Genomic DNA, 26,982 nt, shown 5'->3' on the forward strand with positions numbered 1-26,982 from the left:
GAGTAGAATTCCAGCCTCCTGATAAAAGGGATACAGTAGGATGGGATTGGGGAGGAGGGCAGGGGCATAGAAAATAGAGCCTGAGTCTCAGCCAAACTCCGTGAGCCTGCAAAAAAAAAAATGCCAAGAAATATTCAGAGTGACTTATGCCTGAAGCCTCATGAAAATCAGCAGTGACTATGCGGTGACTAACAAACTCAGTGTCTACAGAAAGAAGTGCCTTAAAGAACCTGTATCTTTTTTTTTCTTTAATTCTTTCTACAAATGGTAATTCCCTTTATATATGGCATTATTATTTGTAAGCACTGCACTTTGTTCATCAAATAAAGAGTTCTAGCAATGCAAAAACAGCCCAAGGAGAGGAATATCATTTCTGCTTTTCCAATGCCCCATACCCAGGCTTTTCGGCCCATGAAGACATTCCCCTGCCTCAACTTGCCCAAGTTCCAAGGAAAGAGAAATAGCTTCTGAAATCCAACTCATAACCCCAAAGGTGCCAAGCCACAGCTAAACCTCCAGGATGCTCTCTGCGTTGACACTTTTCTGGAGCTGGCCCTCCGGAAGCAGGGAGTGCCCGTCAGCCTTCCTGCCACCACCCCCCAGATCCCACCCTCCCTCCTCCCCTTTATGGTGAGACATGGTTGGGAGACAGGGATTATGACATAAGCAAACGGCCTGGGGCTGCTCTGTGCTCTATGTAAATGCCAGCCCCTGGGCTTCCTAGCGGGTACACCACCGGTGACGGCCTCATAACAGCCAGCCTCTTGCAACCTCCACGCTGAGGCTGTCCTCATCCGGGGGAGGAGGGACGCCCTCCACGAAATCCTGGTAGAGGAGGCCTCAACACGTGCCAGGAGCGGGTGGCCGTCATGTAGGAGCCATGGATACTGCCATGTGCGTTTGCTCTCCATGTTGTACATGGCAGAGATGTTGTCCGCGGCTGTGCTCCTGCCTGTGCTGCAAGTTCCTCTTCACCTCGGAGCGGAACTGCACCTGCTTCCCCTGCCCTTACAAAGACGAGCGCAACTGCCAGTGCTGCCACTGCACCTGCTCCGAGAACCCCAACTGCCACTGGTGCTGCTGCTCCTGGGCCAACGACCCCAACTGCAAGTGCTGCTGCACGGCCAGCAGCAACCTCAAGTGCTACTACTACGAGAGTCGCTGCTGCCGCAATGCCACCATCACCTTCCGCAAGGGCCGCCTCCGGAGCATCCGCACCTCGTAAGCGCTGCACCCCCGACACGGGCCACCGAGACCCCGGACACCTGGGGAGTGCCCTACCAACTGTGGGGACAGGGCAGGCCAGCCACCCCGCCCCAAGTCCACCTCCGTATCTGAAAAGGAGGGGCCAACAACTTGCTAGCGATCAAGTCTAGTTTAGCTGCTCAGACATGTCTGACTCTTTGAAACCCCATGGACTGTAGTCCCAGGCTTCTCTGTCCATGGGATTTCCCAGACAAGAATACCGGAGTGGGTTGCCATTTCAAGGGGATCTTCTCCACCTATGGATCCAACCCCTGTCTCCTGCATTGGCAGGTGGATTCTTTCCCATCTAGCCACGAGGGAAGTCCTAGTTACACTTTGCCATGGTACAAATATATCCCATGGTCTTTGTATGGTGACAGATGGTAGCTAGATGTCGGCGGTGATCATTTGGAAATGTACAGAAATATCAAATCACTATGTTGTGTAACAGGATCTAACATAGTGATGTGGGTCAGTTACACTTCAAAAAGAAACAAACACAGGAAAAGAATAGATGTGTGGTTATCAGAGGCAGAAGGTGGGGATGTGGCATTGGATGAAGGCAGTCAAAAGATATAAACTTCCAGTTATAAGATAGATAGGCACCATATGTAAAATAGATCACCAGTGGGAGTTTGGCGTATGACCAGGGAACCCAAAGCCGGTGCTCTGTGACAACCCAGATGGATGGGGCGGGGAGAGAAGTGGAAGTGGGGGTTCAGGAGGGAGGGGACACATCTATACCTATGGCTGATTCATGTTGATGTATGGCAGAGGCCATCACAATACTGTAAAGTTATTATACTCCAATTAAAATAAAATAAAATTTTAAAAAAGATATGTATTAAGGATATCATATACAAGAGGATGAACATAATTAATGCTTCTGTCAGTTATATATGAAAGTTGTTAGGAGAATAACTCCTAAGAGTTCTTAGCACAAGAAAAATTTTTAATTTTTTTTCCATTTCTTTAATTTTTATCTGTTGGAGAAGATGGATGGTCACTAGATTTACTGTGATAATCACTTCCTGATGTTTGTAAATCAAATCATTATGTTCTACACCTTAAACTTATACATTGTTAAATGTCAACTACATTTCAATAAAACTAGAAGGTGAAAGAAGAGCTAAAAAATACTACAAATAATCTGTTTTGTACTTAATGTAACAATAAAATATATATTGAATGATTTTATTATTTTAAATACTTTTGTTTGCATTTCAAAATGTAGCAATAAAAATTACTTACACTTCAAAAAAGAATTTTGTAGCAATGAAGTTTAGGTGTCCCTAAACAGTCACTAACCAGTATAGACCTGAATTCCAAACCAAGCCCCACCCAGGATGAGTGCTGAGCTCTCCTGAACTCCACCTCTCTCACCTTTACAAAATAATAATAGCTGATGCTTAGTGCAAAAACAACTTGCCAGGACCCATGTGCATGACCCCAGATAATCCCTGCCCCATGGCCACTACACCTATGAGGAAACTGAGCATTTAAGACCTTGAATGACCCAAGATCACACCACTAGTAAGATGTAGTCAGAATTTGAACCCAGAGCTTGTGTGCTTAAATTAAAATTAAATTGAAATGCTGTCTTTCAAAATGCAGAGTATGGTACCTGCAGTGATTCAAGGGGTATGAGGATTAATATTGTTTTGAAATCTGTTATGTGATATAAAAATATAAATTGCTCTTCCTCTTCCTCCTCTGAACCCTTCATATCTGCAACACTTCTTGGAAAAGCGAGAGCTTCCACAGGCTGCTTTTGACCCTATGGCCTGAGTAAATACCCCAAATGGCCGTGAACTCCTGCCAGCCTTCTCTTTGTTCCTAACCAGATGTCATAGCATTGAGAGTCTCAATTACTCACTTAGGGCATTAACCCGCTGTGTCAGGCACTGAACATCCTCTTCCTGCTCTGACCACAGCAGTCTATGTCACTTTGTCTGGGGTGGCAGAGACACACTTCTTACAGGAGAAAAACCAAAACTCAGCCCTCTAGGATGACAGCATTTGGAAAGGCAGAAAGATGGGAGGCAGGCTGGAAGCCTTTCAAGGCTGGAAGAACAATCCTGTGAGCAAAGGTTCAGTGAATTCAGGGAAGGATATGCTCTCTCTCACAGGTCAGCACTTAGTAGATGCTTAGTAAAGGTTACTCTCAACTCACCTCTTGTGATTTTTGCGTGAGTAGAGAACCCAGGGGTTCTCAATGCAAGTCCCGAAGGTCTAAGGAGCAGAAAGTAGCTTCCACCCCCTCTCTCCTCTCAAATGCCCCATTTTCTGCAAATCAGCAATGGAGCATCTTGGAGCCATTCCAACAAGAGGGGGATGACATTGGTCTTTTGGAGGATGCTTAGACCAGGAACTCCCAAACTTTGTTTTGTATAAGAGTCACCTGGGGATCTTTACAAACTACTGATGCCTGGCCCCCACCCCCAGACATTCTGATTTCATTGGCTTGGGGTAGGACCTGGACATCAGGATTTGAAAAGCCCCACCCCTACCCCCAGGTGATGCGACAGTGCAGAATGGCCTGGAGGAAACAAGAAGGGAAGCCAGGAGACTTGCAGGTGATATGATGGGAACCCAAGTACAAAAGGAACAGGCCTAAATCCGGGAGCAGGTAGTCATTGTACAGAGGAGCAGAGGCCGTTATCTCAACAAGAAGACAAGGCTGCTTGGCTTGGTAACTGTTTTGGCAGGAATGATGGTCACTGAATGCCCAAGTCCAGGCCTGAGGCTTTCTGATGATGGTCAGAGATGCTCCCACAAGTGTCAGGCGGCTTGTGCTGGGTACACTGAGACATATTCCTTCCATCTGGCCTCCCTCCTGGTGTCTGATCCCGGCCTCCCCTGTTCTTCATCACTGCTTCCTGCTCAGCATCTTCCTCATCCCACCTCTCTCTGAGCTCATTCATCCGTCCCTGCCTTACTCATCTCCTTTTCCCACTTTCATTTTCACCTCCATGCCAGCTCCCTGGGCCATTAACACCTGTCTCCTCACCGTGTTCTCTTTCCCTCTTCCACCAACACCCTTGTCTCTCCCTCTCTCTTTCTGAATTCTCTTGCTATTTCTCTTTATATCACACCCTGATTCTCAGAGTCCCACCTTATCAAACTGGAGTAGTCTATCCAGCTGCCGTATGTAAAACTAGCCTGCTTCTCCAGGTGGCCCCTTCAGGACCTGGGCAGGAGAAAGCAGAGAGGCTGGGAAAGCAGAGAAGGAATGAGACTGAAAACATTGAGACTAGCAGGCTTGGATACCAGCATCCAAATTTCCAAGAGAGAACTTCCCAGGTGCCCAAGTCTCCATAGGGACACTGTCAGCAAAAGGCCACTCCATTCCAGCGTATTTGGGCATCACACTTGACTGTCTGGGCTCTGAGACCTAGGGGAAGGGGGAAAGGGGAAGAAGCCAGGAGCATATAGGGACTGCAAGAAGGCAAAAGTTAAAAACAAAACACAGGCACAATGCCAAACTCAACCCCTAGACATCACTAATACAGAGGATAAGAGAGATCAGAATAGTCACAAACTAAGTATCTTATCATACTTCCATCTAATTCACTTATTCTCACAAACTGCTTCTGCCCTGATTGTAGTTTCTTAGAATAGGCACTTGAGTTTTGCAAGTATGCACTTACTTCATCCACAGTTCTTACAATATATGAAATCAGCCTCTGATATTAGATAAAGGTTCAACAGACACATACAGTAGAAATACACACTTCTTACAGACTTGACCATTGTCTTTCTCTGCTGTGGACATGGGCTGGCTAGGAGCAGAATGAAGTCATTACAGTGCACATTTATTGAATGCTTACCGTGTCCAGGCAGTTAAGCGCTTATCATGGATTATCCCATGGAGACTTTAAAATCCTCATGAAGGAAGTAGTATTGTGAGCGTTGATTTATAGAGGAGGAAGCTGAGGATGAGAGAGGTGATGACACATCTCAGTGGTGCAACTCTAAAGCTCTGTATTCCATCATGTGCGACCTTAAGGGGGCTTCTACCCCGCTAAGCCACAGTTGTGGTCTGATCATTAGAACACTCAAGTTCTGGGCTTGGCTCGGAGACTGACCGCCTGATGTCCTGGGAAGAACACTTTGCCCATCTCTGTGTTCCCTCTCACACATAACAATAATAATGATGCCAGTGCCCTCTAGGTAAAACCCATGAAGAACACACCTGTAGCTGGAGGAGACTGAATTTACTGTCCCACTGAAACAAGAGAGAGATACACCGTGAGCAAGTGTGAGTTGTCTCAGTAGGAAGGCATCACTAAGTAATTACAGGATTTATGCTCATGATAGGTGAGGACACGGGTAAATCTCCAATTGTGTATCTTAATAAATCTTGCATAGAAGATGGAAATAACTGGGTTGAACCTGTTATTGGTTTTAAAAAAAAAATGCAGCAGTCACTGTTTTTAATCAGGACAGGGGATGTTTGGTGATTTTTGCGGTTTGGACAATGTTCTTGCTTCTGAGTTCAAACATGAGGAAGTGATTTGTTTCTGCTTTGCTTCACCACAGTCCCAGAATGGCCTTGTCTGCTGTGGGTGTTCTGTGATATTATCTATGGCCGACAGAATCCCAATACCCAGCTGAAAGTGCCTGCCCCTCTGGGCTGTTTTTCTCTTGCTCAAAAATAACAACAAGCAGGTACAGCATTCCAGGGACTGCTCAAAGGCCATCCAGGTTTTCAGTTCCATGTTAAGTTTCTCAAGAAGCCCCATCAAGTGATTCTATAATGAGGAAACAGGCAAACAGAGGTTAATTAACTTAAATGCGTGAGCCCAGCTAAAGGATAGTGGAGGCGGCTTGAGAACCAGGTTGGCGGGGCCAACCCATACTCCTCCCCCATCACACCGCGCTGCGACTCAGCGATGCACCTGTTCCTTCCGAGAGGGAGAAACGGAGGCTGCCTCCTGAGTTCGCACGTTTGCTTCTCCTTGCAGCTCCAAGACGGCGCTGCGCATCGGGAACAGCGACACGCAGCTGGAGGAGGTGAAGATGATGCCGACGGCCAACAGCCACCTGGTCAGCCACCTGTCGTGCCCCATCTGCGGCCGCCTGCGCCTGCACTCCTTCATGCTGCCCTGCCACCACAGCCTGTGTGAGAAGTGCCTGCGGCGGCTGCAGAAGCAGGCCGAGGTCACCGAGAACTTCTTCATCCTCATCTGCCCGGTGTGCAACCGCTCGCACTGCATGCCCTACAGCCACAAGATGCAGCTGCCCGAGAACTATCTGCGCGGCCGCCTCACCAAGCGCTACATGCAGCAGCACGGCTACCTCAAGTGGCGCTTCGACCGCTCCAGCGGGCCCATTGTCTGCCAGGTCTGCCGCAGCCAGCGCGTTGCCTACAAGCGTTGCCTCACCTGCCGCCTCAATCTGTGCAACGAGTGCCTCAAGACTTTCCATTCGGACGTGGCCATGCAGGACCACGTGTTCGTGGACACCAGCACGGAGGACCACGACGAGAAGATCTGCATCCACCACCCGTCCAGCCGCATCATAGAGTACTGCCGCCACGACAACGAGCTGCTCTGCGGCTTCTGTAAGACCGCCCTCCACAACGGCCACGACACCGTCAGCCTCATCGACGCCTGCTCCGAGAGGGCTGCCGCGCTCTTCAGCGCCATCGCCAAGTTCAAAGCAGGTCCTGGTCCCTTTTCCTCCCTCCACTACTCCTGGGTCAGGAACTGACGGGGAAGGTGATTTGGGAGGATCTGTTTAGCAGGGTCTTAGCTCCACCTGGTGGAGGGGTCCAAGCCCTGGGAGACACTGAGCCAGTCTGCAGATCAGTGGCCTGGTATTCACATCTGGCAACGACTGCCAGCCATTTAACTCCCTGTGCCTTGGTTTTCTCAGCTGGAAAATGGGGATGATAGTGTTACCCAATGCAAACTCATGTGCCCAGCGCACAGTGAGGCTAAACAAACCAACGAAATGTTGGAGTTTGGAACAGAGAAAGGTTTATTGAAGGGTCATGCAAGCAGACAGGTGGCTCCTGCCCCACCCAACTCCCGAGTTCTCCAAAGGGTTTCAGCAAAGCACTTTTCTAAAGGCAGAGTAAGGGAGGGGCAAGGTTGGGTGCTGCAAACTTCTCTGTGTCTCTAGCCTTTGTTCTTGCAGCTGTCCACCTAGATCAGGTCACCATGTTCTTGCAAACCTGCAACGAAACAAATGTTATTCTCTGTTCTGCAACTTTTAATCTCTATATGAATGGACTCTTGAAGATCCCAGTCTTCAGAATAGGCTATCATGTATATTTCAGGCTACAGGCACTATTCTTTTACAAAATGTGCAGAGTCATCAGGACTAAACACAGGTTAACAAAACACAAAACGAAGGGAACAGATCTAATATGGAGTCAGATTTGTTCTTCCCTGTTACAATAGTAATAACTCCTTGCGAGGATTAAATGAATTACTCTATCTAAAACATGTAAAAACAGATCTCACACATAGTAAATGCATTAAGATTCTATAATCTTGGTTATAATTTTCATGACCTTGGGCTTCATATTGCTCTTTGGAGAATGAAGGAACTTCATCCTGTAGTATTCTGAAGTTCTGTGAGCCTGTCTAATATGTTTTGTCCTTAAGGATGGATTTCTTGCAGTGTTTTCTCAATTTGAAGGGGAAAAGAATTAAGTGATGTTGAGAGTTACTTCGATTTTCAATTTCCCCCAAGCTGCAAGCAGTAAAGTAAATGAACTGGTAGCAAATACCCAGAAATAGCCAATAATATTCTAGTCCACAGCTTGCTATTCCTCTGCATACCTGCTCATGGTATATGTAAATACTACACATACCATAGTTATAGTTTCTATAAGGGAAACTGACTCAAGTTCTCATGATGAAACCCGGTACAACAGATATCAGCAAGGAGCCCAATTATTTCCTTGTGTATATCCACCAGTGTAGACAAGAGGATCTCATTGACTCTTTTAGGCCCTTTTATCAGTGGGAATAGCTTCCTTGAACAGAAGCCTACTTTACCCAAGCCTTTCAGAATAATTGTCTAATCTTTTCAATAATCTTATAGTACAGGCATTAAAATTCCCTCCATGAATAAGACAATTGGGATTCCAAGAAGTAATTGGCACAAGGCCCCTCCTAAATGGTGACTCAGTCTCTCTGAGTCCAAAACTTGTGTTAATTCCACAGCACTCATTCGACAACCTACTCTGCTAAACAGTGGCCAGAATCTAAAGACAGAGAGGCTGAAAAACAACAGTGACCACCGCCACCACCTGCCGCCTTTTCCTCTAAGTGCTGGCCTAGAGACAAGTGACCAGGATGCCCCAGATCAGCCTCGTTCCTCCCCTAGTGTCCATAGAAGCATGTCTGAACAGATGACAAGGGGGGGCAGCTTTCCCCTGAACTGCACAGAAAGGTTCCATTGGACAGAGAGGTGGGTCAGAGACAGACTTTGCTAATTATGCCTCTCAGGACCTCTCACCATCTTATTTCAGGAACACCTTGATTTCTCAATTGCTCCATGCCTAGAAACATGGTTTGTCAATGGGCATTTATTAAGTTTGGGAACAGCACCAGGGAAGCCCTTATATTAAAGAAATCCTACAGGAGCCATGCTGCCAGGCCAATGGAAGTCCCACTTGTTCCTACAGAGTTTTTTTTAAGGTGGGACTCATGGCCTGAGCTTGACTGGATTCTCCAGAGCCTCGGTTTAGGGAAGGGGATGCTGCATGTAGCCTGCTATGGGCCTCGTGCAATCATAGAAAGCCTGGGTCTTTAACAAAGTCATGCTGGGATCATTTCTCAAAGTCCAGGACACTTGGAAAACAAGACAATGAGGGGACATCTCTACAAATTCCAATGAGCCCAGCCATTGGGAAAGGGCCACCTTTGTGGCATATCCATTCAGATATAGGGGGGAAATTGAGCCTGTCCATCCTTGTTTAAAAAAAAATTTTTTTTAACCAGGGCTCAAATTTATTCTTAAGGACTCAATTCATTTCCAGGGAGGTGCTATAAATCTGCATTGTTAACAGATCTCCACATAATTTAAAATCAGGTCATCTGAAAACACACTTTGAGAAGCTCTGGGCTCTGAAGAGACGGTTCAGTTTGGGTTGATGCTGTGCAGTGTCTGGCTGCTCACTGGCACCAGTGGGAAGCTTCACTAACATCTGATATATGTATCCTGTCCCCATAGAGGTATAGGCTAAACAATAAGGATTTTTCAAAACTCCCATGAAATTCTAATGTGACACCAGCATTGTGAACCACTGGCTTAAAGAGAGCTCAGAAGTTTAGTGCCTTGCCGCTCAAAGTGTGATCCAAGTCCAGCAGCATGGAAATCACTTGGGATCCTATTAGAAATGCAGAGCCTCAGGTCCCACCCGCATCAGAATCTGCAGTTTTAATAAGACCTCCTGAAGGTTCCCTGGATTAGATTCTAAATCAGGCTGCAGACAGTCTCACCTGGATTCCTACGCCTCAGCTCAGCCTGATTCACTGAGCAGGTAAAGTTAAGAGACTTCTTTCTTTTTTTTTTAAGTTCCCCGGGTGATTCTGGTGCTCACAGAGGGCCGAAAAGGGCAAATGGGGCAATTAAAAACATAAGGCTCTGGAGTTAGGCAAATAGAATTAGGGACAGGCCCTGGTTTCTACTTACTTGCCATGTGACACTGGACAGTCGTTTAACCTCTCTGAGCCTTAGTGGCCTCTAAAAATGGAAATGATGTCTTCCTCATAGGAAGTTATATGCAATGTATAATAATATATGGATATGATTCAAGGTGTGATACACGATAATGTACGGATTGGATCTATAGTAAATGTTTAATAAATAATAGTTAATTAAATACAGTGCCTGAAAGAGAACTTGCTCTGAATTTGTTCTAAGAAGAGCTCTTGCAAAACCGCATTTGGTTGGGGAATGTGGTGGGGGCGGGTAGTGCTTCTGTTCTCTCCTCTCTTTTCTCCTCTCCTGATAACCCCCCTTCCCCCTCGTCAGGACATTTTTATCTTGTCTCTCTGGACTCTGCTCTACAGATACCTAGCTAATCCCTAATAAAGCAAGGAATTTCCTATTCAAATATCTTTAACAGTGAGTAACTGCTGAAGAGTTAAAGGAATCAGTGCATCATTAAGTGGAATTTCTGGGGCCCTAAGTCACAAGCAGGGCTTGTGTGTGGGGAGGGCAGGGAGCATTTCTCAGCACCACTGCAATCACATCCTGATAGTCCCCTGTTCAGCCCCCATCTGTATTGCCTCTCCATCCACCCTTCTGGGCCAGTGTGAGGAAGGAGGTGAGCAGAGGAAATGAGGGCTTCAGAAAGTAGACCAGAAAGCAACGCTGTTGACATTCACCCTGAAGATGTTAGAAAACACAACAGAATGGCTTACACTCAACAAACACCTTTCCAGCACCTCTACATATCCTAGTCATGGTGGTAACCAAGACAGTCGTTGTCCTGTTCTCACAGTCTGCGAGAACCCTAGAGTTTAATGCACATCATTGTCACAAAGGCCACCACCCACAGAGATCCAACTTACTGTGGATCCAGGACCATGTTACCAACCAAGATTTGGTCACCCTCACGGCTGAGTAAAATCTGGAAAGGATTATAGCCCATCAATCCACTGCAGAGTCAGCCTTTCCTGGAGAGGACCTTACATCCAGAATAGGCCACAGAAGGCTGACCTGTATTCAAATTGCTGTCTAACGCCTAAAACCCTGTAAAGCCAATGAAGTTGCCATTTCATAGACAGAGGTGGGCCACATGCTCACTCTGCCTTGGCATCCTCCGCACTGCAGTATCACTGGGTTTGTGCATTCCTAGAGCATCAGTGGCCTCTCAAACTCATATCTGTATCCCTAGAGCTTAGAGAAGTATATGATGTGGAATAGGTGTCCCATAAATGGTTGTTGAATGGTTGAGTGGACTTAAAATCCAAATGCCATGTCAAGGCTGCAGGATGAACTTGGTTTTCCTTGACTTGTAACAGCAGACCCTTTCTGGAAAGGAAGTGGGAAGTGGGGTAGGCAAGACAGGGAGTCCAGCTGAACCCAAGGGAGTCAAAGCCCCTGGCAGAGGAAAAGGACATGTCAAAGAGAAGCCACAGTGAAGGGGAACTTTGCTGATTGGCCACTATTGTCTAAGGCTGGGTTTTGGTGAATGAGACAAAGCAATATTTAGAAGTAGTCATCAGAAATTTATTTCTTCTCCCACCCCTGCAAAAGCTTAGGCTTTCACATAGGGAAAATCCATCACTTTGTGACATCACCTCTTCTCATGTCCAACTTGCTAACAGGTAAAGTTGAGTGAAAACTAATATCAAGGGTGGCCTTGAACTTCCACCTTTAGACCCAAGGCTGTAAGAATTATTAGATAGAAGTATGCCAGGGAAGGCTGGCTGTCATACCTAAGGGAAATATTAGACAGAGAGGAAGAGAAGGGTGTGTGGAGAGGGGCCACAGTCACTTTATAAACCTATGCTAGCATCTTTAAGCCCAGCAACAAGTGGTTTTCCTCCCTTTCCACCCACTTCTTTGGAGCCCAAGTTAGTATGCTCCAGTTTGCCACTGGCTTTGATATCTGGGGAACTGAAAAATTTAACTGAAGTAACTAACTTGATTGTTTTGCAGTCCGCTATGAAATTGATAATGACCTCATGGAATTCAATATTTTAAAAAACAGCTTTAAAGCTGACAAGGAGGTAAAGCGGAAAGAGATCAGAAATGGATTTCTCAAGCTGCGCAGCATTCTCCAGGAGAAAGAGAAAACCATCATGGAGCAGATAGAGAATCTGGAGGTGTCCAGGCAAAAGGAAATTGAAAAGTATGTGTACGTCACTACCATGAAGGTGAACGAAATGGATGGCCTGATTGCCTACTCCAAGGAGGCACTGAAGGAGACAGGCCAAGTGGCATTCCTGCAGTCAGCCAAGATCCTGGTGGACCAGATCGAGGATGGCATCCAGAGCACTTATAGGCCCGACCCACAGCTCCGGCTACACTCCTTGAACTGCATGCCCTTGGACTTTGCTGAGCTCTCCAGTGCCATTCACGAGCTCTTCCCCACAGGACCCAAGAAGGTGTGTTCCTCTGGGGACTCGCTGCCATCCCCCTACCCCCTGCAGTCAGAAATGATGATCGCCAGGAAGGTCACTTTCAGCACCCACAGCTTCAACAACCAGCAGATATACCAGCGAAGCTCCTCCTCATTGTCCTTCAGTGCCCCTGCCTGTGAGAAGACCAAGATAGGTCTGGAAGCCTATGGGCGAGCCCAGTCAGCTGCACCTGCCAAGCCTTCAGACGGCCTCTACACCTACTGGAGCACCGGGGTAGAAAGCCAGCCTGTGCAGAATAGCAATAGCTTCCACAACTGGTACTCATTCAACGATAGCTCTGTGCAGACTCCAGGCCCAATTGTTATCTACCAGACTCTGGTGTATCCAAGAGCTGCCAAGGTAAGAAAGGCTCTGGGCCCTGTAGGAAAGATGGGAGGGTGTGAGCTATGGCATGGAGGTGGGTAGTCAGGAAATTTTGCACTTAGTTCATTGACCACTAGGATCTGGTCACTCAGATCCGTTCCTCTGGACTCTGTGTGGTCAGTCCATTCAAAAGGGAAAAGTTCCTGAAATCTTAAGAGCCCGAGATTGGCTTAAACCAAACATATATTTAACTCATAGCCAGAAATGCATCTGAAAGCCCCAATTCCACTTCAAAGGCAGCTTCTCTATTGAAAGAGACTGCAATTTGGGAACCAAAGTAATTTGAAGAGACTGCTTGAAGAGAATAATATTTCCCAAAGGAAAGCCTGTAACAGGAGAAAGAGAACAGAAATTGGAATTAGAAAAGCAGCCTCCATGATCTATCAGCTGTGATTGCTCTAAATTGCTACTTTTTCTAAAGAAAATATCTAGACTCCTCATGATTTGGAAAGATTAGAAGGTAATCCCCAGTGGAATTCCAGTTCTTATCTCCTGAGATTCAGCTTTTAGTGAGGGGAGGGTATGTATCTCTCACAGACCTCTACAACTGCCATCATTCAGCATCAAGGGAGGTGACTCTTCCTTGACCTTCTTGGCCTAACATGAACAGAACAAATAGCCCATCTCTTAACATTCCTTTCAAATCTAGCTGATTGAATCTAAATTGAATAGTTTATATAATGTTCTACTAGCATCCAGGGAGAAAAAAGTGTATTCTATGAGAGCATATCTTGCCTCCTCTTGGGACCACTAGAGAGACAATTTCCAAGCCAACCCATGGCCTGCTTCCATGTAGTAGAATCCACCTCCTGTCCTCATGATCTGAGAGCACTCACAAAGACACTTAACGTCCTTGAAGCCTAAACTAGTGGTTCTCAAACATTAACATGCACCTAGGAATCTTGTTAAATGCAGAGTCTGCTTCAGTGGGTCTCAGTGGGGCCTGAGATTCTGCACTTCTAACAGACTTCCAGATGTTGGCATTGCTGCCAATTAGCAGACCACACTTCAGTATCAAAGGATCTAGAAACAAGAAAATTAAAGGGAGACACTGACCAAGCCTTACCTTTTATTCTCCTGAAACATCGTAATCTATGTTTCGGCAGTTATAATTGACTCCAAGAATGACCTTATGTTGCAAGGTAGAACACATACAGAACATATCCTCCCATGGGCTGTCAGACACAGCAGTGTACCTCTGCCCTTCACATAACAGGTACCCACAACGAAGCAGCTGAACCTACACTTCCAAACGATGCTAGATCAGCAACACCTGCAATGTACGTGACATTGCATCAGGGATTGCATTAGGTCTCATCTCCACGCAACTCAGACCACTTGAGAGGTTGGCAAGATCTAGCTCTGGATGGGAGAAGGCAATGGCACCCCACTCCAGTACTCTTGCCTGGAAAATCCCATGGATGGAGGAGCCTGGTAGGCTACAGTCCAGGGGGTCGCTAAGAGTCGGACATGACTGAGCGACTTCACTTTCACTTTCATGTTTTGGAGAAGGAAATGGCAACCCACTCCAGTGTTCTTGCCTGGAGAATCCCAGGAATGGTGGAGCCTGATGGGCTGCCATCTATGGGGTCGCACAGAGTCGGACACAACTGAAACGAATTAGTAGTAGTAGTAGTACTAGTAGCTCTGGATGGGAACGACTGGTGATGTCTGCTCTATACTTGGGCTTGGAGAACAGTCTCCCTGGGCCCCTTGGGATTAACACACCCTTGATGAATTCAAGAAAGGAACGTACATAGGAAAACTCAGTGAAGTCACTAACTCTCGAGATAGGGCGCCTAAACCTACTGCCAGACAGTGGTATTTGGTGTAAAAATATCATTTTTTTTTTTAATATTTTCACCTGAATAGGTGAAGTACACCTATTTCAGGATCATGGGGTATAGTTCACACAGGAATCATAGTGCTCAGTGATACAGAAGCTGAAATCAGTATTGGCATCTCTCTTAAGTGATGATTGACTAACAGTTCTCTTTTGTTTGGGGATATTTGTTTTTGTTTTTTTGAATTTAATTGGACTATAGTTGATTTACAATGATTTTTTAGTTTCAGATGTACAGCAGAGTGATTCTGTTACAAATATACATATATTCATTCTTTGTCAGATTCTTTTTCATATAGGTTATTATAGAATATTGAATATAGTTCCCTGTGCTATATAGTAGGTCCTTATTGGTTATCTATTTTATATACAGTAGTGTGTGTGTGTTAATCCCAAGCTCCTAATTTATACCTCCACCCGTACACATTTCTCCTTTGGTAACCTTAAATTTATTGTCTCCTTTTGGCACAGGAAATACTCTTTAAGTTAGTCTTATGAGTTGTCACTATGTATCTTAAAAATCTTAAAGAGGTTTTTTTTTAATAAAAACTCCATTTTATTTCTAGAAATCCCCCCTGAGGAAATGATTAAAAATGTGGTGAAGATCCATGCCCCAAAGCGTTCAATGCATCATTATTAGAGTATAAAATTAGAGCCAACCTAACTGTTCAACTATAGAAGGACTAAATCATTTATGGGGCAATTATTAAAATGGTGCTTTACTGAATTTTTAATGATATAGGGACATATATAAAATGCAATAAGTGGAAAAAAAAAGCAGGAATCAAAGCAATATAATCCAAATTACATACATTTTTGTGTTCGTGTGTATTCTAAAATTGGAAAGAAATAATAATGAATTATTAACTGAACTCTGAGATTATAAGAGATGTTTATTTTCTTTCTTATACTTTTTATGTGTTTTCCAAGTTTGTATTTAAAATGAGTACATTTTGATAATCAAAAAATGTTTAAAAACTTTATATATTTATATGACTTATTAATAAGTCAGGCCTTTTACACTTTTAAAAGTGTAAATATATAAAAATAATTATAAAGTAATCATACAAATTCATAGCAACTTTAAAATATGTATACTTATAAGAGTAGTTATAAATTTATTTTATACACAAGAACATTTTTATATTTTTAATTTATAGATATTTGCTTTACAATGTTGGTTGATTTCTGCCATACAGCAGTGTGAATCAGCTATAAGTATACATACATCTCCTCCGTCTTGAACCCCCCTCCCACCCCAACCTCCATCCTACCCCTCTAGGTCATCACAGAGCAACTGGGCTGAGCTCCCTGTACACACAATAACACTTAATTTTATGAAAATTTAAATAAAGTATGCAATGTCTGTTTAAAAATACAGCTATTATAAAATATTTATATGTCAGACACAATCTACTAATTAACATTTGTCAACATTTCTCTTCCCAAGAGTTGACATTTTATGCTTTGAGTGTGAAAATATATTCTCCATTACTTGGATGAGTCATTTCACCTCTTTGGGACTCCTTTGTGTATAAATGAAGGGTTGAAATATATACACTTTTCAACTTCTAGTTGAAATTACTAAATGTAACCTTTCTGAGCTCCACTGTAAAATGCCTGCATACATGGTCAGTCACTCAGTTGTGTCCAACTCTGCAACCCCATGGGCTACAGCCCTGCAGGCTCCTCTGTCCATGGAATTTTCCAGGCAAGAATACTGGAGTGGGTTGCCATTTCCTACTTCAGGGGTTCTTCCTGACCCAGGGATTGAATGCACATCTCTTGTGTCTCCTGCATTGGCAGGCAGGCTTTTTACCACAGCACCACCTGGGAAGCCCTCCACTGTAAAATGGGATAATAAAATCTCCCTCCGAGGAAGTTGTGAGGACCACATGAGTCAGGCCATGTCTGACACAGAATCTGATGCATAGCAGGTGTTCAGTAAATGGTAGACACTTTGGTTAGTGGTGTTCAGAGGGCAAGATCACCTTCACGTTGACTGACAGGAACAGAAGCCAGAGGAGCATCCATCTGTTCTTAAAATGCATGATAAACATCATCACCCAGCCTTTCACGACTGTTGCACAAGGTCTTCAGCAGCCAGAGGGGCTGAGTCAGTTTAAACTTACCCCATGGGGTCAACAACACAGATCTTCAAGGAAAAGAAAACTGCATGGTGTCTGCTAATACCCCACTAACACATCCACTTCTTCCTAGGTTTATTGGACATGCCCAACAGAAGACGTGGACTCTTTTGAGATGGAATTCTATGAACTCATTACTTCCCCTCCTAACAATGTGCGGACAGAGCTCTGTGGACAAATTCGGGACATAATGCAGCAGAATCTGGAGCTACACAACCTGACCCCCAACACCGAGTACCTGTTTAAAGTGCGAGCCATCAATGATAACGGTCCCGGGCAGTGGAGTGACATTTGCAAGGTACTATACACATTATTTCTCAGACAGATGTTCTTGATCCACTTTGGATGCAGCTGTCAGGATGATCGTGAGATCATGGAACTCACCCTGTGACAGGCCCCTCTACTCCCAGAAAACTTGCTACTCAAGGACACAGAGAGGGCCCCTGGCCTCAACCAACTTTGCCAATGAGGCCTGAGAATCGTCACTTCAGTCTGATTCAGAAAACATTTGTGCCAGGTATCAGGTTAGGATGTAGAGATTCCAAGGAAAATAAGACATAATTCTTGCCTTCAAGGAGCTCAAGGTCTAGAAAAATAATCTTGGTGTAAGAAGGACAAAAAAAGATAGTGTATCAGATTTAACCAATATAAATACAGGACGCATGAAATGAATAAATTTTGTAGTGTTAGTGTATCCTATGCCATATTTAGGAAATGCTTATACTAAAAAATGTATTTGTTGTGTATCTGAAAGTCAAGGAGTTGCCAGTGAGCAAGCCAGAAAGGACTCCCAAAAAGGAAGGGATAAGATTATTCCTATCTTTTTTTGTGATGCAAGGCTGGTTCTTCCTTGTATCTCCAGGGGAAATACATTCAGGGGCATAATTTTATTGATATTCAAAAGAGAAAGGGAAGAAAAATGCCAAGACTGCCTAGAACTATCTTACGGTACAACCATGATGGTGCTGTTAGGAATCAGAGTAAATTATATCTTAATCAGAGATTCTTTAGAAGTAAAGAGAATAAATCCATTCCTTTTGACTTTTGAAAAGAAAAATTACAGTACAGAGAGGACTCTCATGAGACCACTTCCACGTGGGACACACACCTTATACACAAGAAAACTGACAAGTCATCAGTTTTTCTCAGTCTCTCCATCAATATCTCTCGTTCTACTCCCTCCACACACACCCTTCTTCCATCTCTGCTTCTGTCCAAATCTGCACCACAGTTAGCTGGCCCATCATTTCTCCTCCCCTAAATTCAGCTTGCATGTGGTTTTGGAGGTTTGTCGTGCAATCTGCGTGTGACCAACACAGTCTGACTAGCTCCATGCCCTTGGACTCTGGTCAAATGTTTGCAGAAGAGAATCTAACTGGTTGCTACCTCTAGTGATAAAAGGAAGTGGGAGGTAGGGTGGGGCAGGATTGTGCTGTTGCTCATTACACTAGAAGCAAGTCTCCTGGGGGGTGGGGGCCCTCTACTCCACCCCAATGTGCTGTTTCTGGAGCACAGCACCCCTGTGCATCCCCTGCCCCTCCACGGAGGCCAGATACTCACACGGGAAGGCAGAGTGAGTAATGAGAAAGTCGCCTCGTTGCTCCCCTTGTTAGACTCCAGCCAGGTAGCCTGTGAGTCAATTGCCCCACAGCCCAGTTCTTGCTGGTACCCTTCTCTCCAGAGCAAAGAACACCCTCTGCTGCTGCCACATTTGACAGCATGTCCTTTTGACTATGGATTTTTCCTTCAATCTAATTCCATCTACCTTCTCATTTTTTAGAAATTCCTCTGAAATGTCTTGCCCATGAAGGGCACTCAGTGCTGTTATTCGTTTTTTGGGGTTTTTTTACATGTATCTTAAGCCATTTTTAGATGCGAGGGACAAAGATGTGGGTGGAGAGACCAAAGAGTGTCAGCCTTCCTTAGGCAGATATTTTGTCATCCCTCTTACAGTCTGAACTGCTTGAAAACAAAATTCACATTTAATTCATCTTTCTTTCTCCCACAGTGCTTACCAAAGCACTGTGCATAGAGCAGGTTCTTAATGGTTATTGAATGAATACACAAGTGAAAATGTGACCAAACAAATAAATATACGAATGTCTACATAAAAGAGCGAGGAAAGAAACTGGTATGTAAAATTAATAATTGCAAACTACTGTAAAAGACCTGAAAGTTGTTATGTGCTATTTTACAATCAATTGAGAAGCAACATCCCCCTGATACTGTTTATGTCAAGCATTTGCACTCCTTATAAAGGAAGAAAACTCATTCCAGTTTCTTTTCTTTTTAACACAACTTCTAAATAAGCAGAGCACTAATTAATGAGCTTTTCTGGAAGCTTCATTTTTATCTGACTCACAGAGCGGCAATATAGATTTTTCCTTCAGAAGTAATTCTTCCTCCTTCTTTGTGATTATATTAGCATTCCAGGGGAAACTCAGCTTTCCTTAACATTTGTCATGATTTGCATAAGTAAAGGCTTCAATAGCAAATGAAAATAAGATGGTGTGTTTGAATGACATTTATAAAGCTTCATAAAAGTAATGACTTCAGCTCTTTCCTATAAAATCGAAATATTTTTCCTTCGGCATCAGTACTTTGCAGGTATTCCTGAAAGGTTTCATTTAAAATGCCATAACGAGGCAGCAGAATCATTTCTTATCCAAAATGCAATATTCCCATCCTTTTGTTAAGGAAGTGAAATAACACCTTTTATATTTGATTTTCATAGTCTGTGGCTTGTTGATTTTATTTTTTAGGGATTTTATTTGCAGCCTAATACATGAAGCATGAAAATTAACTTTAACACTTTTTAAAGGTCTCATTCATTGCAGGCTGACTCTGTGTCCAACATTGTATATTCATTATCAGTGATCATCCCAACCGCTCAAAGGCAGGGAGTTACTGCCAAGGAAACTGAGGCTCAGACAGGGAAATTGACTGGCCTCATGTAACCTGAAGGAGTTGAGTGGGAACCTAGGTTTCATCCAAGGCAGGAGTTCTTCATCCCATGCACCATAATCAGATAATCAGATGCAGTGAAGTCTGGGCAGAGTGGGCTCAGCCTTGGGGACCTGGCCTCACACTCTGGAAGGATGCTGTCCAAACAACAGCAGTGAGTGGGACTTTTTTTTACAAAGCAAAATCATACATCGGAAAGAGTTCTGGGCTTAAGCAGTGTACCTGGGTCCAAGCCCCAAGTCCCCTAGGCAGCCCACTCGGTGAGGACAGACATCATGCTGGCCTTGCTCACCCCTCTTGGCCCCTAGTTCCCAGGTGAGAGCTTCTAACATCCAAGAGCTTCACTGATGTTTGAGAAGGAATGGAGACGTGGTCTTGGATCAATCGTGTACTCTGTGGGCTCCGTCCCTCCTCCTGCTCTTCCTCTAGACCCCAGTGCACCTAATGACCACTGCCCCTGTTCTCATTCCATGTCTCCCTCTGGCTTCAAATCTCCAGGGAAGTCTTCAAACTTCTGGGAATCTTTCCATGACAAATCTAACTTTCCCCCTGTGCCTTGGTTTCCTATTGCTGCTGTAACAAATTGGTAGCTTAAACAATACAAATTTCCCTCTTAACTCACAATTCTGGGGATCAGATATCTAAGGTGTGAGCAGGGCTATGTGATTTCTAGAGGCTCCAGAGGAAAATTCATTTCCTTACCTTTCTGGGCTTCAGGCAGCTGCCACGTTCCTTGGCTCATGGCCTCTTCCTCTATTTTCAACGCCAGCAACTTTAGGCTGAGTCCTCACGTCATCATCCCTCTGGTTCCCTTCTGCCTCTCCCTCTTCAACTCTGAAGGGCTTTTGTGGCCACATTGGATCCACTTGATGATTCAGTATAATCCCTCTATCTTTTTTGTTTTTTAATAATTATTTGGCTGCACTGGGTCTTAGCGGCTGCACATGAGCTCTTCAGTCTTTGCTACAGTACACAGGCTCTTTAGTTGCAACATGTGGGATCTTGTTCCCTGGCCAGGGATCAAACCCAGGCCCCTGCATTGACAGCGTGGAGTCTTAGCCACTGGACCACCAGGAAGTCCTTAATCTCCCTATCTTAAAACCAGCTGACTAGCAACCTTAGCCCCCCTTTGCCATGTAACAGGGCTTTCCTGGTGGCTCAGACGGTAAAGAACCTGCCTGGATTGTGGGAGACCTGGGTTCGATCCCTGGGTTGGGAAGATCCCCTGGAGGAGGGCATGGCAACCCACTCCAGTGCTCTTGCCTGGAGAATCCCAGGGACAGAGGAGCCTAGTGGGCTATAGTCCATGGGGTCGCAGAGAGTTGGACACGACTGAGCGACTAAGCACACACAGCAGAGCCATGTAACATGACGTTCACAGGCTCCTGAGATTTGGACGTGAGCGTCTTTGCGGGGAGCTTTATTCTGCCTACCACCATCTGACATAAACCAGGTGTCCCAGATTACATCAGGTCTGAGGACAGATATTCAGGCCCCAGAATAACCACAAGCTGATACTGTTCTGTGTCATTCCCTGTAGTTCTCAAGGAAATTCAGCAATCCCTGTCCCCACCCATACTCTCAAATTCCTTCTCAGGCTGTCCTGGGTCCCGGCCCTCACTGTGCCTCATGTGTGCTCAGGAAGTGGTCCCGCCAGCTACCCTGAGTATCCACAGCGCTGCTTCCTTCCTGCTCAGGCTGCTCTTAGGCTGGAAGTCCAGCCGCAGAGCAGGGCTACCTCGCCTTCCTGGACATGTTCAGTTTCACAAAAGCCTCCTTCTGGTTTTCGTTCCGTCCCTACTGCAGACACCCTGCCTTAGGGTAACACATACATATTCAGGGACTGGGGTTAGAGGATAATTTGAGTGACCAACACTAGTACACATTCGAAATAACTACCCCAAATCTACCCTCTCACTCACCCACGTACTCACAGTGACTCCCCATCCTTTCAAATGAGCTGAAATGAAGTTGAAGTGGTTTACATACTCTGTCTCCTTAGAATTCATTATTTTCCAAAGGGCCCCTTGATGGTTCATGTAAGTAGAACCTTATTGGTCCCTTCCTATTTTCCCTGCCAATAAGTTAGAATGAGTATAATTTAGGCTCAGACCTGATCTATCATTTTTCAACCTCACACACAGAAGGTGAAATTAGTCAGACACTTCAATTCATGGTCCATTACCAACATGGGTCTATTTAAGGCCCTTTTCTTTTTGTTTGTTTGATTTTTTTGTATTAGGGGGTGCTTTTGTTCTTGAGTTATGTTTTATTGGGCAAAAAATCTTAGGACTTCAAGCCCTTTCTTATTTATGTATTTAATTTCTTTTGTGACTATCGTCCCTAAATATCCATTCCAGTATGTTTTCTGTGCATCTTGTTGCTTTTATGTGTTCTTACATGGTGTGTATTGTTTTGAATGTTATTAATTTGAGCAAACATCATGGTGTTACATAACTTAGTCTTACCCTTTTACTCTGAACACTGATTTTATGAACCACCCAAGTTGTTTGGCACATTTAGCCCCTAACTCCTAACACTGCCCTATCCTTTACAATGAGCTGGTGTTCACCACATTTTACCTGTTTACTCAGCAGAATAGACACTCAGGTGACCTCCAATAATGCTCGGTGAACAGCCTTATTCATGGGTGGGATGGGGAAGTGAGACTTCCTCTGGGACATTTGATTAGTTTACTAGGGTCGGACTCGACTGAGAGACTTCACTTTCACTTTTCACTTTCATGTATTGGAGAAGGAAATGGCAACCCACTCCAGTGTTCTTGCCTGGAGAATCCCAGGGACGGGGGAGCCTGGTGGGCTGCCGTCTATGGGGTCGCACAGAGTCGGACATGACTGAAGTGACTTAGCAGCAGCAGCAGCAGCAGGGCTGTCACATTAAATATTACTGACTAGTTGGCTTAAACAACAGAAATGTATTGTCTCACTGTTCTGGAAGCCAGGAGTCCAAGATCAAGGTATCAGAGGGTCTGGTTTCTTCTGAGACCCTTCCCCATGGTTTCAAGATATCTACTTTCTCCCCACCTTCTGCCTGTGCGAAAAGACTCACAGGGTCTTTTCTTATGCAAGTGCACCTCAGGTGTGTCTCTGTGTGTCCAGACTTCCTCTTCTGATAAGGACAGTCACGTTGGATTTGTTGTTGTTCAGTCGCTAAGCCATATCTGACTCTCTGTGACCCCAAGGACTGTAGCACACCAGGCTTCCCTGTCCTTCACTATCTCCTGGAATTTGCTCAAACTCATGTCCATTGAGTCAGTGATGCTATGTAACCAGCTCATCCTCTGCCTTTTCCTCTCCACCCTCTTCTCCTCCTGCCTTCAGTCTCTGCCAGCATCAGGGTCTTTTCCAGTGAGTCAGCTCTTCGCATAGGGTACCCAAAGTATTGGAGCTTCAGCTTCAGCATCAGTACTTCCAATGAGTATTCAGAGTTGATTTCCCTCAAGATTGACTGGTTTGATCTCCTTGCTGTCCAAGGAACTCTCAAGAGTCTTTTCCAGCACCACAATTCAAAAGTATCAATTATTTGGCATTCAACCTTCTTTATGGTCCAACTCTCAATGTCTGAACATGACTACTGGAAAAACAATAGTTTTGACTATATGGACCTTTATCAGCAAAGGGATGTCTTTGCTTTTTAATACACTGTCTAGGTTTGTTAAGACCCTCCATAATGACCTCATTTTAACTTAATCAACTCTTTGAAAGCCCTGTCTCTGAATGCATCACATTCTGAAATACTGGGAATAGAACTTCAACATAAAGACTTTTGAAAGACACAATTCAGCCCTTATCAGACATATACCGTGAGTGAAATTGCTGGGGATAGAGTGTGTGTGTACTTGATCTGATTGGATGCATGTACATTCCATAAGGAGTGAATGAGGGTCCCTATATTCTAGACCCCACCTAACCCATTACCATTTTGCTAGCCTAATAGGTAGAAAGTGCTGTCTCCTTATTATTTAAAATTTCATTTCATATGCTTCTTTTCAGGATTCCTTCTGCAGATAGCCTGCTAAATATCATGTACTCATTCTTCCATTGCATTTTTCTTTTTCTAGATGATTTGCAGTATGACCTTATATATTCTAGATCATGGTTTTAGATACTGCCAATATCTTCTCAGTTCTGACATTTGTCTACTAACTTTGTTCATTGTGTATTTCATGAAACAGCAGAAATCTTCTGTTCTGATGTGATCCGTGTCACCAGTTATTTTTTTTCATGGTTCGACCTTTCGAAGTTCCGTTTAAAATGTCCTTAAGAAGGCTTATATCACAAGGGTAGTCTTCCGCATATTTTATTAACTTTAGTTTCACCTTTGAAATTTAGGACTTTAATCCACCCAGAGTTCACCTTTGTGTGTAGTGCTAAGTTTGTATGTTCTACTTTTGGGGGCATTGAATGGGCCAGTTTTCCCAATATCATCTACCTAGCAATATCCTCTCCATTAGAATACAAAAAGGATGCCACTTTGATCTGGTATTAAATTGCCATATATTCAGAGGCATTTCTCGGAGCCCTCTGTTGTATTCCATTGGTCTATTTGCTCTTATGTCAATACCACACTACTTTATTGTTGATTTCAGTTTTGTGTTATGTCTTAATGAACTGCTAAGGTAAGCCTCCCTATTGTCCTTCTTTCTTTTTTAAGGTCTACTTAGTTAATCATAGAAATGCATTCCTTTACATGAAGCGTGAAAATTAATGCTTTTTAAAGGTATCATTTATTGAAGGCCAACTCCATTTTGGAATAAGTAAATTGAATTCCTAAAAAAAAAGAAAGAAAAGATAAAACAAGTAGAATTCAGTTGGTGAGGCACTGAGTCTCTACTTTGGAGACAATATTTTTGTAATAGTTCTGATTTTTGTTCAAATCACCTCCTGTGTGCTTTACTAAGGTTTTAAAATTCTTCTTGTAGAGGTACTACATGTTTCTGGTTAAACTATATATTTTACAGACTTAGTTTATATTATTAATGTTATTTTTAATTATATTTTCTAATGTATTGCTGGCTTAGAAAAAACACTACTGTGTTGATAGGTTAATCATGATTCCAGCAATCTCAATAATCTCTCATTATTCTGAGAGTCTATCTGTTGATTCTGCTTTTTTTCCCAAGCATAAGATCATATCAGCTATAAATAATGATAGTTTTATCTCTTTCCTTGCAATTCTTAAACATTCATTGATTTCTTTTTCTTTCCTTATACCTTTGGCCAGGGCTAGGAGTCCTGTAGAAATGGCAACTGTAAGAGTCGATGTCCTTGTCTTATTCTTAATCTTAATGTTTTTGCATTGAAGCCTGAAGGTTTTTTTATTTAGTTTTTGTGATGTATAATCTTTATTAAGTTAAGGAAAGTTCTTTCTACTTTTAAATTTTTGAGAGCTTATGCAACTTTATAATTTTTTATATCATTTAAGATAATCATGTGATTTTTCTCCTTTAGGCATTAATGAAATAAATCACATTAATTTTCCTGATGTTAAAATCTACTTTAATTCATGAAATAAACCCTCTATGATCATGATGCATTGTTTTTATAATATACCTGGTTTTAGTTAGCTCATATTTTGCTTTGGAGTATTGCATCTATGATCATATATGAACTGGACCTATACTGTTTTGCTTATGTGGTTTTATCTGCTTCTGGAACCAATATTTTACTAGCTTGATAAAATGAGCTAGGAAACTATTGTTCTTTTTCTATTTTCTAAAAGTACTCTTTTTCAAAAGTTTGATAGAATTGATTTGGAAACCCATCTGAGGTTTTGGGTCAGGGGAAGGCCTATCAGCTATCATTTCAGTGTCTTTAGTATCTCAAGTTCTCTTCTCTGTTGCTTCTGTCCTGTTTCATCTGATCCTCTTGTTCATAGACACACCTCAGTCCCCACTGTCCCATTCACATGTCATACTTAGGCTTTGTCTCTGAAGATCCTGTCCTTTAAGATAGAGCTTAAATCCCCTATTTTTATGAGTCAATTCTCAACCTGTCACAATGCTGTTATTTCTTCCTCATTGCCCCCCAATAGCTCTGTGTGTGTATCTTACACATTTATATAACCCTTATCAGGGTTATCTCCACGTATTATTCCCATTTTTATCTAGGAATGGGTAATCTAACACCATACATATAATCTTTATCTTGCATGAAGCCCTGTTTTCTCTATAACTAAAAATAAATTTTGTAAAACTAGAGAGCATAATGGTAATAGTGTCTATTTTTTGTCCTTTCCCCTTGAATACAAACATAAAAATCTTTATATAGACAGACTTTGTGCTTTGTACAAACATTGCTCTTCACAATCCAAACTGCACCCTCAGTCTACCTCCCCCATGAGTCCTGATCCATCAAGACTAAGCTCATTGATCCTGTGTGCTGTCTATCACACCTGGATTTTGACCTCACTCCCTAAATGCCTTCTCAGTAAATGTGTATTGGGAAGGAACAAAAATGCCACCAGGGCAAGATTTGGGTAAGTCCATCATACTCAAGGTAAGGCATGGAGCTCCACAGCTAAGTTGAGTCAGTGAGACTTCTAGGAAAGTCCTGCTACCCAATGCAAGCTGCCTTTTCTAGGGAGCACTGACTATGCACTGTGGTCAGGGACGGTATGAAGCATCAAAGAGAAGCAGTTGGCAGATGTACAAATTATGGTTCTATTCACCTTTCATTCAATTTTCTAAGACACTTCTCTGTACCATATCCAATGTTGGCAATACAGAAATGAAAGACTGTCATTGCCTCCACATCCCAATCAAAGTGCCCACACTCTGGTAAGAAAATGAAACACACTCACTGAAATGTACAAATGATAAGAGCTGTGACAGAAACAATTTCCATGGGTTGGGTGGGGAGCACCCTGGAGCTACTTTCTGGTGAAGCCCACCTGGGTCACAACCTCAACACAATAATCAGCACTCGGTCCCATGAGCTGCCTTAAAGAAGTGGGACCTTCTCTGTGAAATCCCAAACCCACCACATACTGAGACTTTAGGAAATCTACCTGGTTCTTCTGAGCCTCAGTTTTTTCATCTTTGAAATGGAATCAATGGCACCTGCCTTACGTGATTGTTGGCATGAGGAGCTAATCAGATAATGTGTGTAGTGTCTGGCCCACTGCAGAGGCCAGGCTTCTGGGAGCTGCTGTGTCCCTTGTGGTTGGTTCCAGGGCTCTCTGCTTCTGATTGCAGGTGGTAACACCAGATGGGCGTGGAAAGAACCGAGCTAAGTGGGGCCTGCTGAAGAATATCCAGACTGCCCTCCAGAAACGCTTCTGA

The 26,982-nt window shown here is 43.7% G+C and overlaps 1 protein-coding gene across 1 annotated transcript; it reads left to right on the forward strand.

Moving 5' to 3' along the window:
* Window positions 1–880: 880 nt before the first annotated feature.
* On the forward strand, window positions 881–26,982 carry TRIM42 (tripartite motif containing 42). The gene is made up of 5 exons (XM_040233853.1): window positions 881–1,221; window positions 6,213–6,913; window positions 11,878–12,701; window positions 16,789–17,013; window positions 26,896–26,982. Exons 1-5 carry the CDS (start codon window positions 881–883, stop codon window positions 26,980–26,982), a joined length of 2,178 nt encoding a protein of 725 aa, XP_040089787.1.

Source organism: Oryx dammah, unplaced genomic scaffold, assembly GCF_014754425.2.
Source record: "Oryx dammah isolate SB20612 unplaced genomic scaffold, SCBI_Odam_1.1 HiC_scaffold_2, whole genome shotgun sequence".
NCBI lineage: Eukaryota > Metazoa > Chordata > Mammalia > Artiodactyla > Bovidae > Oryx > Oryx dammah.